This window comes from Eptatretus burgeri, chromosome 9 (assembly GCF_056783735.1).
Source record: "Eptatretus burgeri isolate ZD-2024b chromosome 9, Ebu_testis_v1, whole genome shotgun sequence".
NCBI classification, from domain to species: domain Eukaryota; kingdom Metazoa; phylum Chordata; class Myxini; order Myxiniformes; family Myxinidae; genus Eptatretus; species Eptatretus burgeri.
The window spans coordinates 38,471,670-38,482,533 of NC_140969.1; the positions used below are offsets into that span (position 1 = coordinate 38,471,670).

At 40.2% G+C, this 10,864-nt stretch overlaps 1 protein-coding gene across 1 annotated transcript; it reads left to right on the top strand.

Moving 5' to 3' along the window:
* The first annotated feature begins 655 nt into the window (after positions 1 to 655).
* Positions 656 to 5,279, top strand: LOC147019936 (keratin, type 1 cytoskeletal 11-like). The gene is made up of 10 exons (XM_085894803.1): positions 656 to 1,078; positions 1,345 to 1,427; positions 1,792 to 1,948; positions 2,534 to 2,698; positions 2,874 to 2,999; positions 3,091 to 3,311; positions 3,524 to 3,666; positions 4,123 to 4,138; positions 4,230 to 4,273; positions 4,969 to 5,279. The coding sequence occupies exons 1-10, from the start codon at positions 731 to 733 to the stop codon at positions 5,064 to 5,066; spliced, it is 1,401 nt and encodes a 466-aa protein (XP_085750929.1). The 5' UTR covers positions 656 to 730; the 3' UTR covers positions 5,067 to 5,279.
* Positions 5,280 to 10,864: the final 5,585 nt, after the last annotated feature.

Below are 10,864 nucleotides of genomic sequence, written 5' to 3' on the forward strand. Positions count from 1 at the left end.
TGTTTTTAATCCTGCTGGGTGTCTATGTCATACACCATCCTCACCAGAAAACCTGGTGGGGTAGACGGTTTAGTTGCCGACAACCAGACCGTGAAACAGGTTAGTACAGATTTACATGATACCGAAAGCAAGTCACAGATCTATTCTGGCCTGACCCAATCTGGCCTGACCTGACAATAACTTGCTCGTGGTTGCATGTCACCATCTACATTTCCAATAGAAGAGCCGTAAGTACTCTTTCATGAAAAATATTTTTCGAGTTTTTGTAATCTTCAAAAATAGACTGCAGTAAACACACAGTCATGTTAAAGGGTTGGCCTTTAAAATCGTTCTTAAATCGTCCTTATAAAAGGGGACAGACAAATACACAGAAACACATTGTGGTTTATATTGGTAGATTCCTGTGAATAAAATTAATAATTTGTTTAAAATAATTAACCAAATAATTATTTTCCCAAAGTGAGAACGAGAGAAGGGAGTTTCTTAGTATGGCAAGGACAACACCCACCAATAGCATTTCAACGTGTAGAGAAAGGTGAAAGAATTCTCATTATTTATAACTATGACAGAGATTGCCTTGAGGCAATAATTTGGTGTTGGATGAAATCCAAATGAAAGGTTATCTTACTGGGGCTGTATATAAAGGCAACATCTTCGTGAGGAGAACACCAGAACTTCCAGTGAAGCGATATCAGGATTACCTCGTTTATCTTCCTTCTCAGCAGTCAATATGAGCTCACAACGGTCCAAGTCTACTTATTCAACACAAAGCCTCAGCACAGGTTTTGGAGGAAACCGAGGCCAAGCTTCTTTCAACTCAAATCGTGGCTTCGGAGGCATAAGCTTTTCAGGCATCATGTCTTCAGGCAGCATGTCTTCAGGAAGTTTGCAAGGTAATGAAAAGCAAGCCATGCAATCCCTGAATGACCGTCTCGCCAACTTCATGAATAAGGTTGCCATGCTGGAGAAAACAAATCAAGAACTAGAACTCAAGATCAAGGAACTGGTGAAAGGTAAAGGTTCACAAGATGCAGATTATGAGTCGTACTATGGGATCATCGCAGACCTACGAGCCAAGGTGTGTATATTTTATCCATTGCTGCTTGCCTGGTGATGAAAAATGAATGTTTAAAACTAAGTTTATAAACATATAATCATGTACTTGCGTGTGTGTGTGTGTGTGTGTGTGTGTGTGTGTGTGTGTGTGTGTGTGTGTGTGTGGGTGTGTGTGTGTGTGTGTGTGTGTGTGTGTGTGTGTGTGTGTGTGTGTGTGTGTGTGTGTGTGTGTGTGTGTGTGTGTGTGTGTGTGTGTGTGTGTGTGTGTGTGTGTGTGTGTGTGTGTAGATTCTTAGCCAGATAATGGAGAATGCCCAAATCAGCCTGGAGATCGACAATGCAAGGCTGGCAGCGGACGACTTTAAAACCAAGTAAGAGTGTCGATGTCGCGCAGGACCCACTGGCATGAACAACAATCCTCGATAATATATTGAACACATATGCTAAGTATCATCTTCTGCAGATTCCTTTTGCCAGAGTTGAATTGCGCTCAAATTGAATTGAGGCGCTGGATATGTATGCAGACTGCATTGATTCTTAGATACCATCTGTTAATGTTGGTTGGGATTCAGTTGTAAAACAAACCAAAAAAAATTGTGAGAATATGAGTGCAATGAGACCTCGAGTATCGTCTTGAATTTCTCTTCATATCTTCCCCTTCACTGGATCAACCAGTACATTCATGGAATTAAATTTCTTATGAACAATGAAATCAAAATGTTCCGTTGATTGCAGGTGGGAGAACGAGCTTGCTTTGCGTTCTTCTGTGGAAGCTGATATCGACAACTTGCACGGCCTGCACGAGGAGTACATGATGGCATCTTCATCAATGGAGGGAGAGCTGGAGTTACTGCAGGATGAGTTGAACTTCATGAAGAAAAACCATGCAGAGGTTTGAAACACTTCGTCACCAAACATAGATTGTTTTACAGAGCAGGACAAAGTTAGAAAGCGTTTTGTGTTTCAAGTTTGTCCATGAACAATAATCGTTTGAGATTGTCCAGAAGAGCTTCAAATACATGCGGAGGTTTTAATTATTTTTTGTTCATCAGAAATATTCCAAAAGCCATGAAGTAAGTAAATATTAACTCATTGAAGCAAGTGGTGATATTTCCTGGTGGTCCAAATGTAGCATTGTAGCATTATGTAGCATAATGCTATGTAGCAAATGTAGCAAATGTAGCATTATGTAGCATTGCTCGACATGCAATGTGAGGGTCAATTGTGAATAATAAAAAAGGCATGTAAAAGGGAGTAAAGAATGTCAGCACAGAATAAATGCTCAACACAATTTGTATAGTCAGATAACATGGTTATTGAGAAATACAAAAACTATTAACTCGTAACTCTTATTATAACATTATATATGTGTAGCCATAGGAATATGACATTTTAATTACTTAAAAATACAACTTTACCAGGAATATATTTGGATATACTGTATATCATTAAACTCCTTCAACTTTCACCCCTTTAGGAAGTTGCAGCATTGAAGGCGCAGATTTCTGGTTCCAACATGTCTGTGGAGGTTGATGCCAAACAAGGTCCAGATATTAAGCAGATATTGGACGACATGAGAAAGAGATATGAAACCACGATAGCCAATAACAGGGCTGAAGCTGAACAAGCTTTTCAACAACAGGTCGGTTTTTGTCAAAAGTTCGACACAATATCAAAAGTTAGACATTGTGAAAACAACGTACTTGTAATTGTAATCACAACATCATGCTTTTTATGACATTGACATGTCATAAATATAACAATACGTGTGCTATTTATGACATTGCCCCCTTGATTACCTTGAAATGTTGTTTCAGGTTGAGCAGGTGCAGAAGGTTGCAGTCCAACAGGACCAAGCTGCAGCATCTGCAAAGAATGAGGTTACTGTGATTAGACAAAACATGCAGTCCCTGCAGACTGAGCTGGGAACTTTGCAAGGCCAGGTGAGCTGAAGAAGTAAATCCCAAGTATCTGTTTGATGTGGCACTTATTGTCCTTACAGAAAATAAACTTACAGTGCGTTACCTATTCTAGATTGCCTCTTTGGAAGACACGCTGGACGAGACACAATTCAGAAAACAACAAGAACTGGAATCGTATCTCAAGAAGTTGGAAAAGGTTGAGAGAGACCTTGAAAATGCACGCATGGAAATCAACACCAAGAAACATGATTACGCCAAACTGCTGGATGAAAAGATGAAGCTTGAAGCTGAGATTGAAACATATCGCCGTTTGCTGGATGGAGGAGGCAGCGGGTAACTTAACCTATTATGTAGCATTGCTCGATATGCAATGTGAGGGTCAATTGTGAATAATAAAAAAGGCATTTTTAAATGTGTATTTTAATGTGTGCATAAATAAATAAATAAAAAACTCACAAGTACATGGAGTGTAAATCACTCTCTGTTGATTTGAAGATAATGAAAGCCTTTCTCACCATTATATTATTATACTATCTTTTCACCAGAGTTGGAATATCATCATCCTCATCTTCATATTCTGGAGGAATGCAATCAGGAACTGGAGGAGCAGGTTCAGGGTTTCGAGGAGCAGGTTCAGGGTCTCAAGAATTAATCTTAGATTTTGAAGGAACAGGGGGCTCAAATAATCGTAAGTACCATACTTTGAATGAAGACTTTTTAGTCTTTGTAAGAACTGTACTTTCAAATGGATAAAATTCTGAAAGATAAACAGAATTGAGATAATACAAGTGCAAGCACTAAGTGAGGGGAGGGGTGGGTTGTAGGATGATTGTTATCTTGTTCATAGAATATTCATGTCTCGATACAGTTACATCTCCGGTGTTGCAAAACTAAAATGATAATTAATTTGAATCATCCTCTGAATGAAGAAAAATAATTTCAGTTAATCAAGTCAAAATCAAATTTTACCAGAGTTCTTGTTACATTTGATATACAAAGGTTACTGTTGTGCTTTTATATTTCTCAATAGATTAACAGAGATCTTTAAAGTGCATTTAAGAGTTGAAATTGAGAGTAACTTTGCCTATTCTCTGTTCACCCAACCCCACCGTCCCTTTCCAAACCCACAACCATTCTTCCACAGAAATACGCAAGACACAGTAAGGATTTTAGAATAATTTTCATTTAACATTACTTGATGGTGTGAAATACTCAATTCTAACTTGATCATCATGTGTTTCTAATTTCCAGAAGTGAAGTGATTCAGGCACCGCCTCCAGCACGTGAACCTATCAGTAAGTTTAACATTTGTTTAGACAAAGAATACAATGAAACTTTCATGAAGAACACTAGTGCCTATGAGACAAAAAAATGATGAATTCACATGCAGTATTAACTTGCAATAAGTTGTTGTCATCCAATATCTATGAAATATTTCTGAAACTGTATTTTACACTGAACCAGCAAAAGTACCCGTCCCGAGTAATGGGAAAAGTTAAAGTTATTCTCTCAATTTAAATTATTTCATGGATTTTAAAAAGGGTAATTGTGTTACACTCTTTGTTTCACTCAGAGCCAAAGCTCTGAGCTACTTATCCTACACATCACAAAACGGTGGTGCAACATCGGGTGGCAGGGGTTGGATTTGTATAAAAAGAGGGAAAAGTATAGCTATTTTAAATTGTGTTACTCCATGAATATCTGTATTAATTGAATAAATGCATTTTCATGTTCATTTTAAAGATTACACTAAACAAAGTAAAATGTCTGACAATTTTGCATCAAGAAAAGTGAAACATAATTGTAAAATTCCACTCAGTTGCTTTTCAAACACAGCTTGGGAAGCGGCCATCGTAAATGGGAGCCAGACTGATGTGTGGACAGGAACCACAGTTTACAATGTGTATAACGAGCAAATACTTACGATTATATTTTTGTGATAAGAATTACATTTTTTTTTCAATAATGAACAATATGCATTGTGTTGCAGTTGAGACGAGGAAGAAAATAAAAGTTGTAACAGAATATTTCAGAGATGGTGAAAAGACGGGTGAAGATGTGGAAGTTTCTGAAGCAAGTACCGAATAGTTACTTCTACTCCTGTTAACTCACATTCAAGTTTAACCAAAGCTTCGCTGTTTTGACTTGTTATTTCAGGGCATTTTTTTCAGGGGATTTAACAAACATGGTTTTCCTTTCCTGTCATTAAGAACAGGTTGGTGTCTAAGCAATGGTGCTCGATGGTGAAATGCTTGCTCTGCCTTGAAGGAGAAATGCAATAAAATTCATGGTCATGCTGTTTATTGTTGTCATTGAAACACTACAGGAAGAAACAAACTCTGGATCACTTTTACACAGCATTTAACTTCAACACAAGAAATTAAATAGGAAATTAATAAATATAAAAAGACATTTTGCCACAATGACCAACATCCCTCTCAGAAGTTAAAAATCAGGAAATGACGAGAAAATGAGCAAACTTAAGTCATGTTAATACTGATGATATTACAATTTAATTTTAGTTTTGTCAATATTCTTGTTTGGAAATCCAAAGATAAGAATAATATTAAAATTTTTCCTTCCTCAACATTTAACTGGTATTATAAAAAAAATCTTTCTTCCTCTCACCGTGAAAAAAAAATCGATGTACTTTCATAAAAATAATTCCACTTGTCCGGTATTGCAATGTGCTGTATGCTAAAGCAAAGAAAACTTCAGAGATTCATCCCAACAATATTCAAATTATCACAAATTTGTATCGTTTTTTACTTCTAGAGGGTTCATGCAAAGACATTTCCTGCAGATATATTTTTCATTTTTTGGCAATGTACTCTTTATTACATACCCCAAACATGAAACATAAATCCTGTTTTACTTCTTGAAAAAAACAATTTACAACATTCGGCACAGTCAACCCAATGTGAAAACTTGATGAAACATCAGATGTCTGTCTGCAGCAATAATGGGAGATAACCAACAATGTACGGGAAGGGGGGTGGGGGGGGTTAAATATTTTTGTTTATTTTGAATCATTCACAACAAATATATCTGCGAGTGCTGGAAAACAATTTGTTGATGTGCAATTTCCCTCTCGCATAAAATCTATACTTTACATTTTTTTGCTTGTCTGGTGGGAAGCCTGTATGCATCTTGTGATGGTTGTGATGGAAACAAGTTTAATTGTACACTTTATGCATACATGTTCCACCCATGTTTTGAGTAATCTCCGCTTGTGGTGGTGGGAAAGTTTCACTTCCCTTTTTGTGGTGAATGTGTGTGGACTCCTGTGACAAAGCACGGTTCAGTGTTTTTTACTGTCATATTCGAATGATTTAAAATGAAGTTATCATTTACTTAAATATCTGGTGTTGGAAAGCTGCCTGAAACATTCTTATTTATTTTAAATATCTGTACGCAATGGCCGTTCCAGGATAGGGGTCCGACGAGCAAACTTGCTCTGTTGATCACTGGAAAGCGTTCGATTCAGTGAATCGGGATGTCCTCTGGAGGATTCTTGGTCTTTGTGGGGTGCCACCTCAACTGATCGATCTGATGTCTGAACTCTACTCTTATCTGGTACTGGGAGTACTGTCAGATGTGGTGGTACATCTCTGACTTATTTCCAGTTGTTACTGGAGTTCATCAGGGGTGTGTACTGGCCCCCACACTTTTTAGCACTTGTATGGACTGGATTTTAGGGAGGATGTCAGAGAGATCAAGCTGCGGTGCGTCGTTTGGGAATGTCAAAATCTCTGACCTTGATTTCACAGATAATGCAGTCATCTTTGCGGAGACTTTAGATATCCTTTTGGGGGCCCTCGAGGTGCTGAATGAGGAGTCAGAGTCGCTGGGATTACGGGATTCCTGGGTCAAAACTAAGATCCAGGCTTTCAATGACATCTTGGATGCTGCTGTCCTGTCTGTGCCTGTTTGTGGTGAGGATGTTGAGGTCATGGAGAGATTCACTTATCTTGGCAGTGATATTCATGTCTCTGCTGGCTGTGAGTCAGAGGTCAATAGATGTCTGGATCGGGCCTGGGGAGTCATGGATTCACTGGATCATGGGGTGTGGCGCTGCCGGTACCTGTGCGGGAGGACGAAAGTCCGATTCTTCATGTCCTTGGTGCTTCCAGTCTTGCTCTCTGGATGTGAGACTTGGACTCTGACCAAGGATCTGAGATGGAGACTTAATTCCTTTGGTACCAGGTCTCTTCGGAGAATCCTTGGCTATCGCTGGTCAGACTTTGTGTCCAATGGCCAGACGGAGGCCCCTGGAGTACAGGCAGAAATTGGACGCAGCGACGTGCTGCTCTGGCGCACCTCCCATACCTGACCTGACCTGATGTGCATCCATCCGTGGTTCAGACAGGCATTGATCCTGACTCCAAAGTTCTGTCCACCTTTCCTGTAGGTCTCATGTGGCACTGCCTGGAGGTAGTTTGACACCTCCAGCTTCAGATCATCCAGTGTGGCAGAGCAGTTGGTGTAGACAGAGCCCTTGGCACCCCCCCCCCCCACAAACAGAACCAGTCGTCAAGAGGGCTCCATCCTGTCACTGAGCCAATTGCACATACCAAGTCTCCTTCTAATGCCATCTTGACTCAGTTTATGTCTAATGGAGATGATGTATGGGAAAAGCTTCAGTTCCTCAGTGAGGATATGCCAGACTGATGTTGGTTTGATGCCCAGCTCCCAGGAGCATCGGCGGTGGGAATTCTTAGGACTGTCCACTGCAGAATCCCACACGGCATCGATGTTGGCTTGGCTCTTGGTTACTGATGCTGGCCTGCCACTGTTGCCCTTGCTCTGGTTGTGCACAAAATGTTTTACAGTACATTGAAGGACCCACAAATTGTGGTTCCATTACGTGTTCTGAGGTCGTATTCCCAGCAGAACCTCCAGCAGGTGTCTTCATACGATTTCGTCTCATACCACAGAGCCACTACTTTTGTCTTCTGCTTCGATGTCAATGGCATAATTGAGCTACGGAGCTATAAATCTCAAGGAACAAATACCACGATAACAACACCAAACCCTGAAAAGGAAAACTATATCAGTAAAAAAACAAAGAAATGACAGGAAGTCAAATTGTATGTATATAAAAAAAGTTCACACTTGCACAGATAATGTCTTGGTCTATGATAAAATGTTTATTTTTTAATTCACCTGTCATTTATTAAGGTTCATAACATAATGAAGGTCCATCATGTTAACAGACTACCAGAAAGTTAAAACAAGTTGTAAACTGTTCCAATGATGAAGAGCTAGCATTAGGTTGGTTTCCACTGTTTCTGGGAGTGGAAAATTCTGCAAAGCAACCATGGGAATTGACCCTATTAGTGGGGGCAACTTAGCATAACAATTGTGCATTTTGTGAGGAAAGCACCAAATTTGGCACACTCGTAGCCTAACATATTATGAACATATTTGGATTTTGGGCCATCTCAAAAGTTTTGATGGCAGTGGAAAATGGCTGCCACAGCCATCAGCGGCTTAATTTGAGATGGCCCAATATCCAAATCTGTTCATAATATGATAGGCTACTAGTGTGCCAAATTTGGTGCTTTCCTCGCAAAATGCACAATTGTTATGTTATATTTAGCTAAGTTACCCCACTATATGCCAATGACAGCAATGCAACAAGGGTTTACCTACCTTATCAAACAAGCTATACATATGAGTGTGTGATGCTCTGATATCTGTAGAAATGTCAGAAAGTTCAAACGTTTATCAGAACTCTCCAGCTTTTTACATAATACGTACTCATGGATTTTTTTTCTTTAACAGCCAAATCTTATCAATTTTTGTCACTTAATGTTTGGATCCTATCTCTGAGTGCTGACAGCCTAATACTTTACAGCAACCGAAAGGCTGACAGGATGGACTCAACTAGAGGTATGCACATGAGCTTCTAAGCCATCTCGCTTGTGTTCAAATCTCGATCCAGGTATAAACTGTCTTCCCGGTGTTTCACAGGCAGGGTGATTCATCAGTCTGTGTGCCGTCCCTCGGATGGACGTTAAACTGGGCGTCCCATCTGCTGGCATTAGTTGGTGGACGTTAAAGATCCCATGGTGTCCTTCGCAAAAAGTTGGTGAGGTCTTGCCGGCACCATAAACAAATTCCAAATTTCTGCCCTCGCCTACAGAGGGCATTGCATCAGGGGCACAGCCACACCCTCAGCTAATGATGCTACCCTACAGCCTTGTACTGCATACCAAAGCAGAAGCAACCAAAAACAAAATGGTAATTGCTTGTGTTTTACCTGCTTGACATTCAACATGTTTTGGCACTTTATAATGCCATTAATAAAATAGTTACCTTTCCTTGTTTCTGGTGGACTGATGACAAAGGGATGCAATACAATATGTGATACTGTCGTGTCTACGGGTTGCAGTGTTCACCAACTATCACAGCACACCAGGGGCGTATCTCCGGAAAATAGCGCTTATGGCAAGCACTGAAATTGCGCCCCTGTCCAAACATCTGACACCCATCTTTTAGATAACTTTACCATAATATCAGCTGAAAAATACAACCCAAGCTCGTTAATTTTTTAATAAACAAATTATGGCACTACATGAAAATTACAACTGCACCCTCCTTGCTTTCACTGATGCAAATTGGTCTCAGATGTGCTAAGTCCGTTTTTTCAGTTTCTTCTCTTTCTACACTCAGCAGAGCAAGATCACAGAGTCTGCCTTGACCCATGGAGGCTCTCAAATATGAAAGTATTAGTTATAACTGGCTGAATGATCTCTCACTGCTGGTGATGGAAACTGCGATGGTTAGCATTATCTCAATAGCATTGCGAAGAGTGGAGAAGACTCTCTCATCCCCATACTGAACAATAAATTTGAGAAGCTCTTCAGGTCTTGATATTTTCATGTTGGCCCGACTTGAGAGCAACATTATGCAATCCAAAATTTCTTCATATAGCTGCTGTCCGTCAACATCAGAGCCGTACAATTCGCTCAAATTTTCACACTTCTTCTTTAGGTTGTTACTGTCGGCGCTGTAACAAAGTCCCTCGACATCGAGAAGGAACCCAAACTTGGCGTCGGTGTCGTGCAAACGAGCGAACCTTTCATCCATTTCCCTGTGAAGACGGTTAAATGTTCCCTTCGTGACTCTTTCCATTTCCTCCTTGGCTGTTAACCCAGCGTCTCTCGAGATTTTATCAGCCATTCGTTTTTCGTCTCTGACGTCTTTCAACTTCAATATTCCTTTATTGACAGAGACCAAGTCATGCTCAGTGGCGTCCCTCCTACAAGTGGCGCCCAGGACATGTGCCATACCTGCCATACCTTAGGTAGCCACTGCAGCACAGAGCCACAGGAATTTAGAGAATGTCAAGAAACCCAAATTTGCAGCAGCCATGTATCATGCAATGTAATTCAGCTCGCAAAGATAATTGAGCAATTGAGGTTTAATCACCCCAGTCATTAATGTGAAGATAAATGAATAGACTTGCAGAATGTCACATACCAGCCACAGGAAAGCACAGACTGACGTTTAGAGTTGCCACATTAAACCCAATTTCCCCATGGGGATAGTCGTGAGTCAGTCGGAGCGAGAATAAAAAATAAAAAAACCAATGTCACCCGCAGGGTGACCCGTATCTTGCCAAAAAGTGACCACGTGTGACTTCTTTAAGGTCATACTGAGGTGAACAGAGCTGCTATCCACCAGGAGCGACTCCTCGAGGAATATCTGCCTACGAGAGATTTCGATGAGAATCGTTCTACAGAGTAACCATGAAAAATATGCGTTTGCCTCATAACATCACCAAATGATGTCATAATGTCTCAAGCTTGACATATCCAGAAAGCACTCATCGAGGTGTTCAATTTGAGGTACTACACGATATGGTTCCTAAAACGTGA

What these genes read in the sequence shown, in the direction of transcription:
- LOC147019936 (XM_085894803.1), top strand. Translation starts at nt 731, where the DNA reads ATGAGCTCACAACGGTCCAAGTCTACTTATTCAACACAAAGCCTCAGC. An exon ending in GCGGACGACTTTAAAACCAA is followed by an intron (nt 1,428 to 1,791) that starts GTAAGAGTGTCG and finishes CGTTGATTGCAG; the next exon opens with GTGGGAGAACGAGCTTGCTT. An exon ending in AACAAGCTTTTCAACAACAG is followed by an intron (nt 2,699 to 2,873) that starts GTCGGTTTTTGT and finishes ATGTTGTTTCAG; the next exon opens with GTTGAGCAGGTGCAGAAGGT.